At 22.5% G+C, this 22262-nt stretch overlaps 2 protein-coding genes across 5 annotated transcripts in view; both read left to right on the top strand.

Moving 5' to 3' along the window:
* The window catches only part of LOC117179085 (inner centromere protein-like), a 35144-nt gene extending 33049 nt beyond the window's left edge, over positions 1 to 2095 (top strand). For 2 of the 4 annotated variants that reach the window (XM_033370732.1, XM_033370733.1), the window contains exon 3: positions 1221 to 2095. In XM_033370732.1, coding sequence (XP_033226623.1) covers positions 1221 to 1947 — 727 coding nt within the window. In that variant the 3' untranslated portion in view covers positions 1948 to 2095. The remainder of the gene's footprint in view (positions 1 to 1220) is intronic. The other 2 variants (XM_033370734.1, XM_033370731.1) reach the window with 2 other exon arrangements.
* Positions 2096 to 15916: 13821 nt separating this feature from the next.
* Positions 15917 to 22262, top strand: part of LOC117178407 (NEDD8-activating enzyme E1 catalytic subunit) — a 23096-nt gene continuing 16750 nt past the window's right edge. Inside the window, exon 1 of the mRNA XM_033369834.1 lies at positions 15917 to 16300. Within this exon, the coding sequence (XP_033225725.1) occupies positions 16053 to 16300 (248 nt within the window). The 5' untranslated portion in view covers positions 15917 to 16052. The remainder of the gene's footprint in view (positions 16301 to 22262) is intronic.

Here is a 22262-nt window from a genome sequence, read left to right as displayed (position 1 = left end):
AAATAAATTTACAAATCCAAAATAGAATACATCAATTTTCATTGAGAAATGTAACGTTTAAAGAAACAAACAGAAAACGAGTTTTCAGTCAAATGAATTAATTTTTAGCTTAAAATATAAATTTTCAACCAAAGAAGACTTTTTTTTTCAACAAAGTACATGAATTTTCATATAAGAAGATCAATCTTTATTCAAAGTTAGAATAGTTAAAATGTTAAAAAAGGAAACGTTCAACCAAAAAACAAAAAGGAATTTTCACGAGAAAAGTTACATTTTGAATAAAAAAAGTTGAATTTTCAACCACAAAAATGAATTTTCAACTAAAAAAGAAAAAATGGAATAGTTAAATTTCTACGCTGTAAAAAAAATCTATTGAATTTTACGTCTCTGGTGGATGTAAATAGAAGGACCCTCGTATATCAGAGTAAGTTTACGAAAATTGGTAAGAGTCCACCTAGCGATGAATTTTGCAATTGAAGCTTTTGTGATATTCCAATTCGGCTTATAATTTTACACACGAAAATCTAAAATTCATTATTGTGAAAGAATAAAATAAAATAAAATTTATTGGGGCGACAGGTTTCGAACACTCGATGGTCAAACTTCGTACAAGAATTTCATGGAGATTCAAGAAACACAATCCGGACTATGGATATTTTTTTGTAGTTGAAAAATTCCGCAACAAAAATATGAATTTCACGTTTTGAATAGCCGCTTTTTTTCGTTTCAATAGCAGAAAATGTAAAAGGCAAAATAGCAAGAGCTCGAATTTTAGCGATTTTTTTGTGAAAGCTGTCAACAAAGTTAAATACAGCTGTCCATTTTCTCGCGTTAAGAAGCAAAATGCTCCAAAATTAGAGGATGAGGGCGTCGATAAATAACGAAAATGAGAGACGCTTTCGTATTCACATATCATTTTATTATTCCAAATTCTCAATTAATTATAAATCAAAAATCTCACATTTCCGTCAGAGTAAAATTAAAGATCTATGGTAAAATTAAAAATCTCGATGTAATTTAAAAATCGTTAGAGGATGTAATTTTACACATTTCTGTGAAATCACACAGTGAAGTGTGTGATATTTACAGTGATACAATATGTAATTTTCGGAAACTCTGTAATTTTACACAAGTCCTTGTTTTACAGTCTAGATGAAAAAAAGAAAAAAAAAACATTTGCTCAGCATAAATTCGTGGGCACTTAAAATCTCTAATTGCAGGGAACGCTTGAGGAGAAAAGCCGAGTGTATGAGGGAAAAGAGGAAGAAGCTCTACGAGGAGGAGAGCGAGGAGCAGAGGCAAGAGAGACTGGCGCGAGAGGCAGCAAAAAAGCGCGAGATGCGTATGTATTATGAGACACCCGAGCAGAAGAGAAAGCGACTTGATGCCGATGCGGCACGGAAAAGGGAGTACAGGATGTACAATGAGTCGCCGGAGGAGAGGCGGAAGCGACAGGATCGCGAAGCGGAGAAGAGGAGGCTCAAGAGATTGAGCATGTACGCGAACGAAACTCCCGAGCAGAGGCGCGAGCGATTGAATAAAGAGTCGGCGAAGCGGCGGGAGCAGAGGTTGAATCAGTATGCCAAGGAGACGGACGAGGAGAGAAAGGAGAGGTTGAAGAGGGACGCGATCCGAGCGCGAGAAATGAGATTCACCAGGTCGGCTATCGAGACCGAGGAGGAACGCAGGGAAAGGTTAGTAAAAGATGCGCTTAGAAAGAGGGAGTTACGAATGCATGGCAGACACTTGGTGATGAACAGTTTCACCGAACTTCAGACTGTTCGCAGTTTTGAAGAGTTAAGCAATGCGCAGATGAAGGAAGACACCGATAGTCCAGTCAGCGGTCATTACTTGAGCAACTGGATGCTGTGGTTTCAGAATACTTTGACTCAACCGGTTCAATCCACGGATGAGGCTGTCGAGCCGCAAGCCTCGAGTAAAGAATAGGAGTATTTAGTCAGTACCTGTCGTGATAAATCCTTTCATTTGCGCATCATTCAAGAGGGCTAGGTAGTTGATTTTACTGTGTTTTGTGCAGTATTTAATTTTTAGATAATTGAAAATACAGGGATAGCATTTTTTTTATATTCTAGAATTTTATTCTGGAATTTTATTCTAGAATTTTATTCTAGAATTTTATTCTAGAATTTTATTCTAGAATTTAATTCTAGAACTTTATTCTAAAATTTCATTCTAGAATTTTATTCTAAAACCTATTCCGGGTTTTTATTCTAGAATCTGTTCTAGAATTTCAATTGAAAACTTTATTCTAAAATCTATTCGAGATTATATTCTAGAATTTTAATCTAGAATTTTCTCCGGAATCTATTCTAGAATGTTTTCTAGAATTTTATCCTAGAATCTATTCTATATTTTCTTCTAGAATTTTATTCTAGAATCTTTTTCTAGAATCTGTTCTGGATTTTTATTCTAGAATATATTCTAGATTTTTATCGAGGAATTTTAATCTAGAATTTCATTCTAGAATCTATTCTGAATTTTTACTCCAGAATTTTATTTTACAATCCATTCTGGTTTTTTAATCTTGAATTTGAATCCAGAATTTTATTTCAGAATCTATTCTAGAATTTGAATCTAGAAATTTATTGGAGAATTTTATTCTAGAATCTATTCTTTTTTTTAAATCTAGAATTTGAATCTAGAATTTTATTTTATAATCTATTATGGATTTTTTTTCTAGAATATATTCTGATTTTTATTCTAGAATTTCATTCTAGAATCTATTATATAATTTTCATCTTGAATTTTATCTTAGAATTTTATTCTAAAAGTTTGTTCTAAAAATTTATTCCGGAATTTATGCTATAATCTATTATGGATTTTTATTCTAGAATTTTATTCTAGAATCTATCCTAGAATTTTATTCTAGAATATATTCGAGAATCTATTCTATAATTTTCTTCTAAAATTTTCTTCTAGAATCTTCTGGATTTTCTTCTAGAATATTCTAGAATCCATTCTTGAATATTATTCGAGAATCTATTCTATTCCAGAAATTTATTCTAGAATATATTCTAGAATTTTATTCAAAAATCTATTATGGATTTTCATTCTCGAAGGTTAATCTAGAATTTTATTCTAGAATCTAGTCTGGTTGTTTTATTCTAGAATTTTAATGTAGAATCTTATTCTAAAATCTATTCTAGAATTTTAATCTAGAATTTTATCGTAGAATTTTATTCTAGAATTGTATTCTAGAATTTTATTTTAGAATTTTAATCTAGAATTCTATCCAAGAATCTGTTCTAGATTTTTATTCCAGAATCTATTCTGGATTTTTATTCTAGAATTTTAATCTAGAATTTTATTCAAGAATTGTATTCTAGAATTAAATAACTAGAAATTTATTCTAGAATCTATTCTAGAATTTTATTCTAGAATGTTATTCCAGAATTTTAATCGAGAATTTTATTCTAGAATGTTAATCCAGAATCTTATTCCAGAATCTATTGCAGAAACTTGATTTGTATTGATACAATACTCATTCTCAGGGTGTCTATCTAACCGAGAAAACGTGAATTTGATTCACTGATTGGCATTTTTCATTCTTTTGGACTAAAATAAATAATAAAAGTATTTTGATATATAATTATTCTCAGTTTGCTCAATAATTTTGACGTTGGACAGAAAATTTTACAGAAAAATTATAATTCTGAGTTATACTTTGATTTAAAAAAGATTTATAAAAAAGTGGAACAGTAAATTTTTAAGAAAAATTATAATCCTGAATTGGAACAGGAAATTTTCTAAGGCAGTTATATGTAATTTTGAATTGGATCAGAGAATTTTCTAGAAGAGTGATCATTCTGTTTTGGAACATTGAATTTTTCAAAAGAATCACAATTTTGACTTTAAAGAGGGAATTTTTTCAAAGATTGATAATTTTGAGTTGGTTCCAGCAATTTCATTTTTTTAGTTAAAATTAATTTTTTTTAAATTAGCTTTTTCAACTGAAAATTGTACTATTCCATTTTCTTTAGTTTTTTTTTTTTATGTATATGTAACTATTTTGTTTGTAATGTATTTTATTTGCTTCAAAAAATATTTCTGTAACTTTATATTAAAATATTCTATTTTTGTTCTTGAAAGTTAACCTTTTTTGTTTAAAAATTCATCTGTTTTGTTGAAGAGTTTAAATTTTATATCGATAAAATTGAAGAATTTTGAATTTTAAATCTTCCAAATTATACGGTTCCATCTTAAAAATTGAATAATGTGCAAATCTATATTTTTCAAATTCAAGAATTTTCGATTATAACTCCTAAAAATTCTAGAATTTTGTAACATTTTAATTTAATAAATGTATAAATAAAAATTCTGTAATTTTAATGGTTTACATTCGAAATTTCTTAAATTTGGAAGATTTAAAATCGAAAATTCGACTTTTGATTTTCAAAATCATACGAATTAAAGAATTTTTATTTATAAATCTTTAGAATTTAAGAGATTTCAATTGTTAATCTTTGAAAGCAATCAATTCTAGATTTTCAAAATTCAAGAATTTTTTACAAGAGTTATAATTTATAAATTACAAAAATTATCCCTGTTCGTAGTCCAAATTATATTTCTTTTACAAAACTTCCTTTTATAATTCAGAAATTTCTAAAATAAAAATAATTACAAGTTTTGCCTTGAAAAATAACATTTTTCTTGAATAAGTAAACCCAGAATTTACAATTTCATAGTGATTTAGGGTCGAATTAAATTTCAATAAAATATACAACACAGTAAAATCGATTACGTCAGTTACGTTTGAGGGAAAATTTTTGTTGGTCGAATTGAAACTGAAAGGATTTTCTCGACCGCTTTATTTTTTACATGATTTTTTTTTTATTTTCGAGTCTGAAAGTCTTGGATGATAGTGCTCTTTCAATTAGTAAAATGAATTTTTTGGGTTAAATTGTTTACATACCGATAAGTTTTGTTCAATTAAAAATAAACTAAAATTTTTTATTTATCCATACCAACATTTTTTGTCTTAAACTTCTTCCAAGACTATCAAAAATCAATTCTTGCTCCTCTGTCGAATTAGAGAACATAGATTTAAATGTCCGGCGTCATAAAAATTTCCCAGATTATTGTGAAATGTTAATATTATTCAATAATTTTTTTTACTACTTAATTTTTTTTTTCCTTTTTGGAAAAGAAACACTTGAGATTTGGATGTAAATGTTCTTGTTCAGATTATTCAATGGAACAAAATATTTTTTCGCCACTCAATATTTTTCCGAAATAATGTTATGAAGAATAAAAAAATTAAAGAAACATTTTCAAAAAAGAAATGAAAGAAGTGTTATTTTTCATTTTTGTTATTTGTTTTTTTACCACCTTTGTGTAATTTTGAACTTTATAAATGTGTTAATCGGAACTGTTAGAATTGAATTTAAAAAAATGTCCTTCAAATAATATTAATTAATAATTAATAATTAATAAATTGATGTACAAGTGTTTTATTTGTGATAGAACTATTCCATTATAGTAATAAATGGTTAATATTTTCCTCTATTGAATGCGTGATTTGTCAACTTTAGATTTACAAAGATAGTAATCTGTATAAAAGATTTTTAACAACAAATACATCATTATCGTTGTATATTTTTATTTAATAGAGTTGTAAAAAAGTATTACACTATCAGAACATTTGTTTTCGGAATGAGAGTTTTGTCAGGTTTTGTATAAATAGATTATTTGATTTTTTTTTATTAAGCTATCGACTCATCACAAGCTTAAAAGTGAAAGTTCAGAAAATCTTATTTGCTGTAAGAAATCACTTTGTAATTCGTTTTAAACCACTGTATTCAATAAACGAAATTTGAAAGCAATTTCCTTTTTCGGTTTTTGATTACACTCTCGTATCTTTAAAAAAATGCCATTAATTTTATTAAAAGTAGAATGAATTTCAAGGGGAATTAAAGGGAATTATAGTGGGACTGCGCAGAATTCAGAGCAAATTCATTAGAATTTAAGTGAACTGAAAAAAAGTGAATTAAAAAAATTCAAAAGAATTGAAAACAACTTTAAATAATTCGATTCTATACGATTAAATTCATAAAAAATCAAGCTGAATGTTTAAAAAGTGCAATAGAATTAAAAGTAATTCCAAAATATATTTTTTACCGAATTGCATTTATGACGTTTAAATTGAATTTTGATAAATTCAAGGGAATTGAAAAAAATTCAAAATTATTAAGAAAATTATTGAATTCATTCGGTTGGGAGTGAATTTAGAAAAATTCATGATTTATTTTTTTTAATTCCATTGATTTTAGTAAAAATAAAATGAATTTAGGAGAATTCAAAGGAATTTAAGAGATTTCGGTCAAATTCATAAGAATTTTGTCAAGTGACCAAATTAAAAAAAAAAACTCATACAATGTTTTTAAACAGAAACTATTCTATTGATTTAATCAATATTTGAGTGAATTTAGAAGGATTTACTTCAATTTTAAAGAATTCTCGTTTAAATTCTAAAGAATTCAGGGTGAATTAAAAAATAAATCATAAAAATTCAAGCTGAATTAAAAAAAAAATGCAAGTGAATTGGAAAAAATTCCGAAATATTTTTTAGAATGCATTGAATTCATTAAGTTAGAGAGAATTTAGGTAAAATTGAAAAAAAACATGATTTGATTTTTTTAATTCTATTGATTTTAATAAATTTGAAATGAATTTAGAAGAATTTAAAGGAATTTAAGAGATTTCGGTCAAATTCATAATGATTTGTGTCAAGTGAACAAAATTTTGAAAAATAACATTTTTAAACAGAAACTATTCCATTGAGTTCATTAATATTTGACAGGATTTAGAAGGATTCTTTGGAATTTACAAGAATTCTCTTTCAATATATGCAAAATTCAAGTGAATTAAAAACAATTCAGAAATGTTTTTAAAAATGCATAGAATTTATTAAGTTTAGAGTGAATTTTGATACACTCGAGGGAATTAAAGGAAATAAAAAAATATCTTAAGAAAATTAATTGAATTCATTAGGTTTGGAGTGAATTTAGAAAATTTGAAAAAATTCATGATTTGTTTTTTTTTTAGATTTAATTGATTTGAATAAAATTGAAACGAATTCAGAAGAATTCAAAGGAATTTAAAATATTTTGGTCAAATTCATAATAATTTGTGTATTTTGAGTGGATTTAGAAGTATTCAATGGAATTTAAAAGAATTCTTTTTTAAATTCTAAAGAATTCAGGGTGAATTAAAAAAAATTCAGAAAAATTCAAGCTGAATTAAAAAAAAAATTCAAGTGAACTGAAAACAATTCCGAAATATTTTAAAAAATGCATTGAATTCATTAAGTTTAGAGTGAATTTTGAAAAATTCAAGGGAATTAAGAACAATAAGAAATTATTAAGAAAATTCATTGCATTCATTAGGCGTGGAGTGAATTTAGATAAATTCATGATTTATTTTGTTTTTAATTTTCATTGATTTTAGTAAAATTTAAATAAATTTAAAAGAATTCAAAGAAATTTAAAAGATTACGGTGAAATTCTATTTTAATTTCTGAAGAATTCAAGGTGAATTCCAAATATAATTTATAAAAATTCCAGCTGAATGTTAAAAAAAATTCAATTGAATTAAAAATAATTCAAAATTATTTTTAAATGCATTGAATTCATTTAGTTTAGAATGAATTTAGACAAATTTAAGGGAATTAAAAACAATTTTAAAATATTAAGAAAATTAATTGAATTTATCAGTTTTGGAGTGAAATTAGAAAATTTCGAACAAAAATTCATGATTTGATTTTTTTTTAATTTCATTGATTTTAGTAAAATTGAAATTAATTTAGAGGAATTCAAAGGAACTTAAGAGATTTCTGTCAAATTCATAAGAATTTGAGTCAAGTGAACCAAATTTAAAAAAACTCAAAAAACTTTTTTAAATCGAAACTATTCCATTGATGTAATTAGTATTTCAGTGAATTTAGAAGTATTCAATGGAATTTAAAAGAATTATCTTTTGGTTTCTGAAGAATTCAAGGTGAATTTTAAATAAAAATTATAAAAATTCAAGTGAATTAGAAACAATTTTAAAATATTTTAAAAAATGCATTGAATCAATTAAGTTTCGACTGAATTTTGAAAAATTAAAGGGAATTGAAAACAATTAGAAAATATTGAAAAAATTCAGTGAATTCATTAGTTTTGGAGTGAATTTAGAAAAATTGAAACAAAATTAATTGAATTTATTAGGTTTGGAGAAAATTTAGAAAAATTCATGATTTAATTTTTTTAATTTGATTGATTTTAGTACAATTGAAAGAAACTTAGATGAATTCAACGGAATTTAAGAGATTTCGGTCAAATCCAGAAGAATTTGTGTTTAATGAAAACAAAAAAATCAATTTAAAAAACATTTTTTAACCAAAACTATTCTATTTATTTAATTAATATTTATTTATCATTTATATTTATCATTTATCAAAATGAATTCAGAAGAATTCAAAGGAATTTAAGAGATTTCTGTCAAATTCATAGAAATTTATGTCAAGTGAACAAAATACAAAAAAATTTTAAACCGAAACTATTCCATTGAATTACAATTTGAGTGAATTTAGAAGGATTCAATGGGATATCAAGGAATTTTCTTTTGATTTCCAATGAATTCAGGGTGAATTAAAAAAAAAAATAATAAAAATTTAAGCTGACGGTTAAAAAAATTCAAGTGAATTAAAAAAATTAAAAATTATTTTTAAAAATATATTGAATTCATTAAGTTTACAGTAATTTTGGAAAATTCAAGAGAATTAAAGACAATTAAAAAATATTAAGAAAATTCATTGAATTCATTAGATTTGGAGTGAATAAGTAAAATTGAAATTAATTTAGAAGAACGCAAGAGATTTCGGTCAAATTCGTAAGAATTTCTGTTAAGTGAACAACATTTAAAAAACTCCAAAAACTTCTTTAAACCGAAACTAAACCATTGATTCAATTAAGATTTGAGTAAATTTAAAAGGATTCAATGGAATTTAAAAGAATTCTCTTTTGATTTCTTAAGAATTCAGGGTGAATTCCAAATAAAATTCATAAAAATTCAAGCTGAATGTTAAAAAAAAATTCAATTGAATTAAAAACTATTCGAAAATATTTTTAAAAATGCATTGAATTCATTAAGTGCAGAGTGAATTTTGAAAAATTCAAAGGAATTGAGAACAATTAAAAAATATTAAGAAAATTCATTGAATTCATTAGTTTTGAAGTGAATTAAAAAAATTGAACGAAAAATTCAAAGAAAAATGCAAAAAGTCATGATTTAATTGATTAAATGTAATTAATAAAATCGAAATGAATTTAAAAGAATTCAAAGGAATTTAAGAGATTTCGATCAAATTCATAAGAATTTGTTTTAGGTGAAAACAATTTTAAAAAATTCAGAAAACATTTTTAAACCGAAACTATACCATGGATGTATTTAATATTTGAATTTAGAAGGATGTAACGGAATTAAAAAGAGCAGGGTGAATGCCAAATCAAAGTCACAAAAATTTTAATGTATTTTTATCAAAATGATTCTTTTTTTATCAAATTAATCTTTCTGGTTGAAATTTAATGTCTGATTGAAAATTATATTTTTTTATTGAAAGGGAATTAAGGGCAAATTTTAAATAATTCAAAAGTATAGCGGGTAGAATCCAAATAATTTAGTTTTTTAAATCCATTAACTTCAGTAAAATTGAAATTAATTTAAAAGAATTTAAGGGAATTTAGGAGAGTTCGGTCAAATTCACAAGAATTAAAAAAATACAAGGCGGATTTCAAATTATTTGAAATGAAAAAAAATGACATTGATATAAGTAAAATTTAATCGAATTTAGAAGAATTCAAGGGAATTTAACAAACTTCGATCAGATTCATAAGAATTTGAGTTTAGTGAATAATTTTTTTTTAATTCCATTGAATTGAGTAAAATAAGAGTAACCAGCATTCTAATAAAATCAAATTGAAGAAAGAAAAACGCAATAAATTAAATAAAATGCTTGTAAATTATGAGGATTTTTTGGGGAATTAAAAGAATTCGATGAAATTCATAAACACTTACGGTGAAAAATTTAAATAAACGGAAACATTTCATAAAAATTTGAATCAATTTTAAAGGATTCGAGGGAATTCAAACAAATTCTTTTTTGAATTCTAAAGAATTCCGAGTGAATTCCAAATAATTCACATGAATGAAAAATTTTTTTCGTCCAAATAAATTCAGTGGATTTCAAAGGGATTCCAAAGAATCCAAAAGAATTTAAAGAAATTCAAAAGACAAAAAATGGAATCATATAAAATTCATAAATTTTTCAAAAAAATTGTTGAAATTTGATCTTTTTTAGTTATGAATTCATCTATTTTTTTGAAAATTTGTTGTTGTTTTTTTCGGTAGAAAATTCGCCTTCTGGGATGAAAATTTAACTTTTTGTTTAGCAATTTAAAAAAAAATTTAAATGCATAATTTTAGTTCAAAGTGAATTTCTTTGGTTAAAAATTGAACAAATTTGATTGAAAATTCGTTTTATTGTTGTTGTTGAAAATTAGTTTTTTTTTTACTCAAAATCTAGCTACTTAATTTTTGCTAGAAAATTCAACTTTTTAAAATCAAAATTCCTTTTTTTTTTGAATACCCATTTTTTTTAGTTTAAAATTCAATTCTTTTTATAGAAAATTCATATTTTGCGGTTGTAAACTCAACATTTTGGATAAGATTTTTTTCTCTTTATTGATTGAAAAATCTTTCTTGGTTGGAAATTCTACGCTTCTATTGAAAATTCGAATTTTTTTTTTTTAATTTTAAATTGACAGATTGTTTTTTAGTAGAAAATGTGTCTCCTTGGTTAAAAATCCATCTTTTTGGATGGTAATTCGTCTTTTTCGTACAAAATTATTCTTTTTACTTGAAAATGTATCTTATGAGTAGAAAATTCAACTATTTAGGATGGAAAATTGAACATTTAAGTGAAAAATTCAACTATTCATTAGAAATTTGACCCATTTAAAAAAAATTATTTTATTTTTGTTGAAAATTCAACAACAACAAAAATTTTTTGTTGTTGAAAATTCAACTATTTATTCGAAAATTAGTTCTTCTTCAGTATAAAATTAATATTATTGGCATGAAATTAACCTTTTTGGTTGAAAATTGATCTTTTGGATGAAAAATTCCACTATTTGGTTAGAAATTATTCGAGTTTTTTGAAAATTCCTTTTTTTGTTAGAAAAATAAACTACTTTTCTTTCTTTTTTAATTTAACCATTTTATTACAAATTGAACTATTTACTCGAAAATTCGTATTTTTCTAATAGAAAATTGTTCTTGGTTAAAAATTCATCTTTCTTAATTGGAAATTCAACTATTTGATTAAATTTCATCTATTTTGTTGAAAATTCTTCTTTTTGTTAGGAAATTAAACTTATTAGCTAAAAGATTAACTACTTTTATAAACAAAAAGTTGTTTGAAAATCTATCTATTTAATTAAAAATTGAACTTAAATTGATTTACTTGAAAATTCGTCTTTTTTTTAGGAGTAAATCAATCTTCTTGGTAAAAATTTATATTTTAATTTGAAAATTGATCTTTTGCGTGTAAAATTCAACTATCTGATTGAAAATTAATCTATTTTGTTGGAATTTTCTCTTTTTAATAGAAAATGCAACTACGTGATTAAAAATTAAACTATATATTTAAACATTCCTTATTTTCAATAGAAAGTTAATCTTTTTGGTTAAAACTTCATTTTTTTCGATGGAAATTCATCTTTTTTGGTAAAAATGTATTCTTTTTAATTAAAAATGCTTCTTTCGAGTAGAAAATTCAACTATAGTTAAAAAATTTTCTATTTTTTTCTTAAATTCGTATTTTTCCGTAGAAAATTATTCTTTTTGATTGAAATTTGATATTTTGGATGGAAAATTAAACATTTTGATTGAAAATTCAACTATTTGTTTAAAAATGATTTTTTTTATAGAAAATTCGTTCTTCTTTAGCATAAAATTAATATTATTCGTCAAAAATTAATCTTTTTGGTTGAAAATTGATCTTTTAGATGAAAAATTCAACTATTTGGTTAGAATTTAATAGATTTTCTTGGAAATTCCTCTTTTTCTTAGAAAATTAAACTTATTAGCTAAAAGATTAACTACTTTTATCACAAAATTTGTTTGAAAATCTACCGATTTAATTAAAAATTGAACTATTTACTTGAAAATTCGTTTTTTTTTAGTAGGAAATCAATCTTGATCAAAAATTTATATTTATAATTGAAAATTGATCTTTTGCTGTAAAATTCAACTATATATTTGAAAATTCCTTATTTTTGGTAGAAGATTAATCTTCTTGGTTGAAAAATTCATCTTTGTTCTTGTAAATTTTATTTTATAATAAAAATATATTATTTTTATTTTAAAATTGATCTTTTGAGTGGAAAATTGAACTATTTAGTTAAAAATTAATCTATTTTTTTGAAAAATTTGTCTTTTCGGTAGAAAATTCAACTTCTTGGCTAAAAGTTGAACTATTTTTGCAAAAATTAATTTTTTTGTTGCAAATATATCTATTTTAGTAAACGTTCCTCTTTTTTAGTAGCAAATTGAGCTATCAACTATTTATTTAAAACTTTGTTCTTTTTAGTAGAAAATTAATCTTCTTGGTTAAAAAAAATTCATCTTTTTGTATACAAAATGGAACTATCTGGTTAAAACGTCATCTATTTTGTTGAAAATTCGTCTTCTTGGTAGAATATTAAAATTTTTAACTAAAAGGTAAACAATTTTGTTAGAAATTAATTTTTTTGTTTGAAAATCTAACTACGTTATTTAAAATTCAACTATTTATTTGAAAAATTTGTTCTTTTTAGTAGAAAATTAATCTTCTTGGTTAAAAATTCTTCTTTTTGGATGAAAATTCGTCTTTTTAGTAAAAATGTATTCTTTCGATTTTGAAATTTATATTTTGAATGGAAAATTGAACTATTTAATTAAAATTTTTTTGTTGAAGATTCGTCTTTTTTATGGAGAATTAATATTATTTGTTGAAAGCTGATATTTTGGATGAAAAATTGAACATTTGGTTGGAAAATTCAACTAATTGGTTAAAAATTGATCTATTTTGTTAAATTTTCGTCTATTTGGTAGAAAATTAATGATCTTGGTAGAAAATTCATCTTTGTTGTTGCAGATTCTTATTTAATGATCAAAATATATCATTTTTAGTTTAAAATTGAACTATTTAGTAAAAAATTAATTTATTTTGTTGAACATTCGTCTTCTTTTATATAAAATTAATATTTTTTGTAGAAAGCTGATATTTTGGGTAAAAAAATGAAAATTAGGTTGGATAATTCAACTATTTGGTCAAAAATTGATCTATTTTGTTAAAAATTCGTCTTTTTCGGTAGAAAATTAATCTTCTTGGTTAAAAATTCTTCCTTTTGGATGAAAATTCGTGTTTTTGGTAAAAATGTTTTCTTTCAATTTTGAAATTTATATTTTGAATTGAAAATTCAACTATTTAATTGAAATTTTTTTTTTAAATTCGTCTTTTTTATGAAAAATTAATATTTTTGGTTGAAAGATGATATTTTGGATGAAAAATTGAACATTTGGTTGGAAAATTCAACTATTTGGTTAAAAATTCATCCATTTTGTTAAAATTTCGTCTTTTTGGTAGAAAATTCTTCTTTGTTGTTGGAAATTCTTATTTTATGATAAAAATATATTATTTTTAGTTTAAAATTGATCTTTTAGATGGAAAATTGAACTATTTAGTTGAAAATTAATTTATTTTGTTGAAAATTCGTCTTCTTTTATAGAAAATTAATATTTTTTGTTGAAAGCTGATATTTTGGATAAAAAATTGAAAATTTGGTTGGATAATTCAACTATTTGGTCAAAAATTGAACTATTTTGTTAAAAATTCGTCTTTTTCGGTAGAAAATTAATCTTCTTGGTTAAAAATTCTTCCTTTTGGATGAAAATTCGTGTTTTTCGTAAAAATGTTTTCTTTCAATTTTGAAATTTATATTTTTAATGGAAAATTCAACTATTTAATTAAAAATTTATTTATTTTTTTGAAAATTTGTCTTTTTTATTAAAAAATTAATATTTTTGGTTGAAAGCTGATATTTTGGATGAAACATTGAACATTTGGTTGGAAAATTCAACTACTTGGTTAAAAATTCATCTATTTTGTTAAAATTTCGTCTTTTTTGGTAGAAAATTCATCTTTGTTGCTGGAAATTCTTATTTTATGGTCAAAATATATCATTTTTAGTTTAAAATTGATCTTTTAGGTATCTTTCAATTTTAATCTTTATATTTTTAATGGAAAATTCAACTATTTAATTAAAAAATTATTTATTTTTTTGAAAATTTGTCTTTTTTATTAAAAAATTAATATTTTTGGTTGAAATCTGATATTTTGGATGAAAAATTGAACATTTGGTTGGAAAATTCAACTATTTGGTTAAAAATTCATCCATTTTGTTAAAATTTCGTCTTTTTGGTAGAAAATTCATCTTTGTTGCCGGAAATTCTTATTTTATGATAAAAATATATTTTTTTTAGTTTAAAATTGAACTTTTGGGTGGAAAATTAAACTGCTTAGTTAAAAATTAATTTAATTTGTTGAAAATTCATCTTCTTTTATAGAAAATTAATATTTTTAGTTGAAAACTGATATTTTGGATAAAAAATTGAAAATTTGGTTGGATAATCCAACTATTTGGTAAAAAATTGATCTAGTTTGTTAAAAATTCGTCTTTTTTGGTACAAAATTAATCTTCTTGGTTAAAAATTCTTCCTTTTGGATAAAAATTCGTGTTTTTGGTAAAAATGTTTTCTTTCAATTTTGAAATTTATATTTTGAATTGAAAATTCAACTATTTAATTGAAATTTATTTATTTTTTTGAAAATTCGTCTTTTTTATGAAAAATTAATATTTTTGATTGAAAGCTGATATTTTGGATGAAAAATTGAACATTTGGTTGGAAAATTCAATTATTTGGTTAAAAATTCATCCATTTTGTTAAAATTTCGTCTTTTTGGTAGAAAATTCATCTTCTTGGTTTAAAATTCTTCTTTTTGGATGAAAATTCGTGTTTTTTGGTGAAAATGTATCTTTCAATTTTGATCTTTATATTTTTATTGGAAAATTCAACTATTTAATTAAAAATTTATTTATTTTTTTGAAAATTTGTCTTTTTTATTAGAAAATTAATATTTTTGGTTGAAAGCTGATATTTTGGATGAAAAATTGAATATTTGGTTGGAAAATTCAACTATTTGGTCAAAAATTGATCTATTTTGTTAAAAATTCGTCTTTTTTGGTAGAAAATTAATCTTCTTGGTTTAAAATTCTTCTTTTTGGATGAAAATTCGTGTTTTTGGTGAAAATGTATCTTTCAATTTTGATCTTTATATTTTTAATGGAACATTCAACTATTTAATTAAAAATTTATTTATTTTTTTGAAAATTTGTCTTTTTTATTAAAAAATTAATATATTGTTATAAACAATATAATATATTGTTGGATAATCCAACTATTTGGTAAAAAATTGATCTAGTTTGTTAAAAATTCGTTTTTTTCGGTAGAAAATTTACCTTCTTAACCAAAAGATTAACCGTTTTTGTACAAACTAATGTTTGTGCTTGAAAGTGTAACTATGTTATTAAAAAATCAAATATATAATTTTAAATTCCTTCTTTTTTTAGTATAAAATAATATGATTGCTGGAAATTGATTTTTTAACTGGAAAATTCAACTATTTAGTAAAAAATTGATCTATTTTGTTTAAAATTTGAAAATTGACTTCTGTAGAAGTCCTCTTTTTAAATTCAAACTCCAGGGTGCGCTTCCTGCACTTCCGCTTCCGCTAGTGTTGACAGTTCCATTTCAATGGCGGAGGTTGACAGTCTGTGATCAATTTATTGTGTTTTTTTTTACGATTATATATTTATAATTATTTGAAGTTAGATCCAGGTGAAAGGGGTCCAATAAAGAATAAGTTTTTCGTCACCTAAATATCAAAAATGGGGTCTGATCACACGAATAGAAGATTGAGTCATCTTCGAAAAGTTTTGGAAAGATCTGGACCATTTTGCCGGCCAGATTTTGATCCTTCTTCAGAAAATCTCCCACTTTTGATGGATTCTTGCAAAGTACTTGTTATTGGAGCTGGTGGACTAGGCTGTGAATTATTAAAGAACTTGGCTTTGATGGGCTTCAGGCAAATTCATGTCATTGACATGGACACAATCGATTTGTCTAACCTCAACAGGTAGGTTGTAGGTTATGTTCACTATGTTTCAATTTTCACAATTTTTGTTGCATATTTTAATCACCCAAACAAATTGTTTTACAACTATTAGGGAATAATCAGATTGTGCAGTTTTTAAATTATTAAATTTTATATTTAAGTGTAATTATGATAATACTCAGGGTACTTTAACTTATTCATTTTGCAAAACTTAATTAAAGAATTTTCAATTTCTAGTCTTAGAAATTGCATCAATTTTAATATTAAATCTTAACAGTTGAACTACATATTCCAGAAAAATTCAAAATTACATTATTTTATACTAGGTATTCCAAATTAATAAAGGTTTAATGACAAATCATACAAAATTACAGAATATTAAACAAAAAAATTGAAATTACATATTTTTAAACTAAAACTTTGAAAAAATAATGAATATTCAATTGTACATCTTCAAAATTAAACTAAATATTTAAAAAAAAAAAGGTTTAAAATGGTAGCATTTTAAACTATAAACATTACAAATTAATGAATATTCAATATTAATTTAGAAATTTAGAATTAGACTGTTTTAAAAAGCATTCAAAATTACATGTATTAAAAATATAAATATTGAAAATTGAATAATTTTCTATTCTTTATTTTCAAAATTCTGGAATTTTTCTTTATAACCCTTAAAAATTCTAGAACTTTAAATTTAACTTTTTAAAATTGCAGTTTTTAATTTTGAGCATTTACAATGGAAATTTTTCAATTTTTAGTAATTGTAACTAAAGACTCTTCAACTTTAAAGATTTTGAATCAAAATCCTTTAATTTTTCTGATTTTGAAGAAAAAAAAGTAAAGAGTTTTAAATTCTAAATTTTCCAACTTGAAGAAGTTTCTGATGTAAATCATAAAAATTACAGAATATTAAAAAAAAAACAACATTCAAAATTACATATTTTTAAACTAAAACTGTCCAAAGACAATGAATATTCAATTTTAAAACTTAAAAACTGAAGAATTTTCCATTGTAAATCTTCAAAATTAAACTAAATATTAAAAAACAAAAAAAAACGTTTAAAATGGTACTTTTTTAAAACTATAAAGATTCTAAATTAATGAATATTCTATTGCAATTTTTAAATTTTGAATAATTTCAAATTGCAATTGCAAAAATGGAAGAATTTTAATTGTAAATCTTTAAAATTTAATAATTAAAATAAAGGTTCAAAATTTCAACATTGTAGAATTTCAAATATTTTAATCTTCAAAATCATCACAATTCAAGGATAAAAGTTTTACCATTAAAATTTCTGTAATGTTGGTGATTTAAATTTGACATTTTTTGAATTTAAAAGATTTCAAATTAAACTTGAATTTTTATTTTCAAAATATTTAAATAGCTAACAAAAACCTTTAAGATTTAAATCTTAAAAATTAAATAATTTGCAATTTTCTATATTAAAAATTTCAGAATTTTTCAAATGTAAATTAAAAAAATTGAACTATTTCAAACAACATTAAAATTTGAAGAACCTTTGATTGAAAATCTTGAAAATTGAAGATTTTTTTATAGTAAATCTTCAAAAATGAACTGCAAATAAAATAAAAAAGTTTTAAATTAAGTAATTTTATACTAGAAACATTCCAAATAAATTAGTCTTCAATTTTATATCTTAAAAATTGAAGAATTTTAGATTGTAATTCTTCGAAATTGTACTGTTCAAAACAAAACAAAAATATTTAAAATTGAATACCAATTAAGTTACATACTTTTAAATATAAACCTTGAAAATTGAATTATCTGTAATTCTATATTTTCAAAATTCTAGAATTTTTAATTTTAATCCTTCAAAATGGTAGAAATTTAAATTTAAAAAATTTTCTAAAGCTTTTAATTTCGAAAATTCACAATTAGAACTTATCGCAGTTTTCAATTTTACAATTTAAAATATTGTAATTTTCAGAATTTACGTTTGAAATTTCTTCAACTTGAAAGATTTAAAATTTAAAAATTCACTTTTGATAATCTGTCATCCAAATTAAAATTTTTTTTTGCATCATGAAAAAATAAGCATTTTCTATTGTCAATCTTCGAAAGCATTGAAGTTTAAATCTTCAAAATTGAAGGGTTTTTAATTTTGAAAATTCAGAATTAAAACTTATGCTAGTTTTAAACCTTACAATTAAAAATTATGTAATTTTAATGATTTAAAATTGAAATTTCTTTATTTCTTAAGATGTTGATTTGACAAATTGACTTTTGGTTTTCAAAATAGTTAAAAATTGAAGAATTTGAAGTTTAAAATCGTTACATTGAAAAATTTTCAATTTTAAATCTTCTAAATTGAAATATTAAAAAAAAATAAATATAAATTTAAAAAATGTAATCTGATTTTTTTAATTAAATATTATTTTCGAACTTTAAATTGATTCAAAATATATATTTTATTAAAAAATTATATATAATTAAATTACTATTTGTATTAATATATTATTATAAAAAATTATATAAGTTATAAGTTCTTTTGAATAATAAAATTTATAATACTGCAATTAATAAAGTATATGAAATAAATATAAAATTATTATTTATAAAATAAATCATTCTAAAAATTCTTATAAAAACTCTTATTCGTGAGCGTGATTTTATAATAATAATAATAATAATAATAATAATAATAATAATAATAATAATTAGAGACCGGAAAATCCCGAAACATAAATTTCCCAAAACTCTACAATTTCCGAATGGTAACATTCCTGAAGTTTTAAAAAAATTATGTAATTTTTAATGATTTAAATTCGAAATTTCTTTAATTTTGAGGATCTAGAATTGAAAACTTGATTGTTCTTTTGAAATTCGTTAAAATTGAAGAAAATTGATAATCATTAAACTGAAAAAATATTTATTGTAAATTTTCAAAATTTAACTATTGAAAAAAAACAATGTTCAGAATTATTTATCGTTAAAATATAAATAAAATTGAATCTGATTACATCATAATAATCCTTTAACTTCTGAGAAATAATCTTGTAATAAAATGTTTAAATTTTGTTATTATAAGTTTGTGATTAATTATTTTAAATAAAAAAATAATGATAATTTAATGTAAATATACATTATTATAAGTTTAACTTTGAAAGTTCATGTTTTAATTCATCTAAAATTATGAATTTATTTTTATTTATAATAATTATATATAATATTTTAATATATTTAAATAATTACCAAATTTGTTAAGGTAGAATTATTATTTGTTCTTTAAATTTATCAAATGTATCATTAATCCTGAAAAATAATAACCTTTCATGTTTTACTGGCGAAAAAAAATGTTTCGACAAATCATAATTGTTTTAAAAAACTCAAAATAAATATATTTTGTGTAGGAAAAATATTGGACATAATATTTTTGTGTACAATATTTTTAGAATATATTTTTAATATTTTTAATAATAAATTTTCAATTACCAAAGGAGTTTTTCAAAAACAAAAAAAAAGGAATTTTTAACAAAACCGTTCAATTTCCAACCAAAAAGATGATTTGTTTACTGACATTTTGGATTTTTTTGTTGCATTTTTGAGAAATTTGCTCACCTTTAAAACTTAGTTGTTAAATTTTTAACCAAAAAGATGAATTTTTAAACAAAAGTTTATTTTTAAAAACAATTTATTAACAAAATTCAAGAATTCTCAACCAAAATGTTCAATTTTAATTTAAGAAGATGAACTTTTAAACAAAAAGATTAATTTATTACCAAAAAGGAAGATTTTTTAATAAGATTCAAGAATTCAAAATGAAAAAGTTGAATTCTTAAACAAGAAACAATTTTTTAATTGTTAAGAAAGTATTTCAACTTAAAAACTTAGTTGTTTAATTTTTAACCAAAAAATTAATTTTCAAACAAAAAAATTAATTTTGTATTAAAAAAATGGTTTTTTAACAAAATTAAAAAATTCTCAACCAAAAAGTTAAATTTCCAACCAAAAAAGAAGAATTTTTAAACAAAAAGATTAATTTATTACCAAAGAGACGAATTTTCAAAAGAATTCCAAACTTCTCACCCGAAAAGTTAAATTTTTATGAAAGAGATGAAGAACTCTTGACACAAAAGTTGAATTTTCAACTAATAAACTAGATTAATTTTCAATGAAAAAACGAATTTTTAAGAAAATAGTTCAATTTGAATCAAAAGTTGAATTTTTGCTTACAAAGGTAGTTTTTCAAGAACAACAAAAAAGGAATTGGCAACAAAGCAGTTTAATTTCCAACCAAAAAAATTAATTTTGTACTAAAATTTTGATTCATGAACCAAAAAATGCATTTTTGAAAAAGTTGTTAACCTTTAAAATTTACTTCTTAAATTTTAACCAAAAGTTCAGTTTTCAACTAAAAAAGATGCATTTTTAAATCAAAAGATTAATTTAAAACCTAACTTTAAAACCTAGTTGTTTAATTTTTAACGAAAAAAAACGAATTCTTAACAAAATTCAAGAATTCTCAACCAAAAAAAGACGAATTTTGTAAAAAAATTCAAGAATTCGGAACGAAAAAGTCGAAGTTTCAATTTAAAAAATGAATTTTTAAACTAAAAGATTAATTTACTACGAAAAACATGAAATTTTAATATAATTCAAGAATTTTTAACCAAATGGTTCAAGAATTCCGAATCGGAAAGTTGAAATTTCAACTAAAAAAGATTAATTTACAACGAAAAATACGAATTTTTAATCAAATTCAAGAATTTTTATCGTAAAAGTAGAACTTTCAACTAAAAAATTAATTTTCTACAAAAAAAACGAATTTTTTTAACAAAATTCAAGAATTCAGAACCAAAAAGTCGAAGTTTCAACTGAAAAAGATCAATTTTTAAACCAAAACATTAATTTACTACGAAAAAATACGAATTTTTAATAAAATTCAAGAATTCTCAACCGAAAAGTTAAATTTTTTAAGAAAGAGATCAAATATTTTTTTTATTTTTTAAGAAAGTAATTCGACTTTAAAACCTAGTTGTTTAATTTTCAACTAAAAAAGACGAATTTTTAAACAAAAAGCTTAATATTTTACCGAAAGAAAATAATCAAATTTGTTAACAAAATCCAAGAATTCCGAACTGAAAAGTTGAAGTTTCAACAAAATAGATTAATTTACTACGAAAAAAGACGAACTTTAATCAAAATTTAAGAATTATCCAAAAAGTTGATTTTTCAACTAAGAAATTAATTTTGTATCGAAAAACACGAATTTTTAACAAAATTCAAGAATTATCGACCAAAAAGTTAAATTTTCTACTAAAACAGATTGATTTTCAAACAAAAACTTAAATTTTCTACAAAAAAAAACGAAACTTTTAACAAAATTCAAGAATTCTGAACCAAAATATAAAATGAATTTCTTAGTTGAAAAATCAACTTTTTGGATAATTCTTAAATTTTGATTAAAGTTCGTCGTTTTTCGTAGTAAATTAATCTTTTTTTTTTTGAAACTTCGACTTTTTAGTTCGGAATCCTTGGATTATGTTAACAAATTTTATTATTTTCTTTCGGTAAAATATTAAGCTTTTTGTTTAAAAATGCGTCTTTGTTAGTTGAAAATTAAACAACTAGGTTTTAAAGTCGAATTACTTTCTGAAAAAATAAAAAAAATATTTGATCTCTTTCTTAAAAAATTTAACTTTTCGGTTGAGAATTCTTGAATTTTATTAAAAATTCGTATTTTTTCGTAGTAAATTAATGTTTTGGTTTAAAAATTCATCTATTTTAGTGGAAACTTCGCCTTTTTTGTTTCTGAATTCTTGAATTTTGTTAAAAAAATTCGTTTTTTTTTGTAGAAAACTAATTTTTTAGTTAAAAGTTCTACTTTTTGGGTAAAAGTTCTTGAATTTGATTAATAATTCGTATTTTTCATTGTAAATTAATCTTTTTTAGTTGAAATTTCAACTTTTTGGTTCGGAATTCTTGAATTACATTAAAATTTCGTCTTTTTTGGTAGTG

The sequence above is a fragment of the Belonocnema kinseyi genome, chromosome 8 (assembly GCF_010883055.1).
Source record: "Belonocnema kinseyi isolate 2016_QV_RU_SX_M_011 chromosome 8, B_treatae_v1, whole genome shotgun sequence".
Taxonomy (NCBI): domain Eukaryota; kingdom Metazoa; phylum Arthropoda; class Insecta; order Hymenoptera; family Cynipidae; genus Belonocnema; species Belonocnema kinseyi.
The sequence above is the reverse complement of the archived record's forward strand: the minus strand, read 5'-3'. Positions and strand labels throughout refer to the sequence as shown.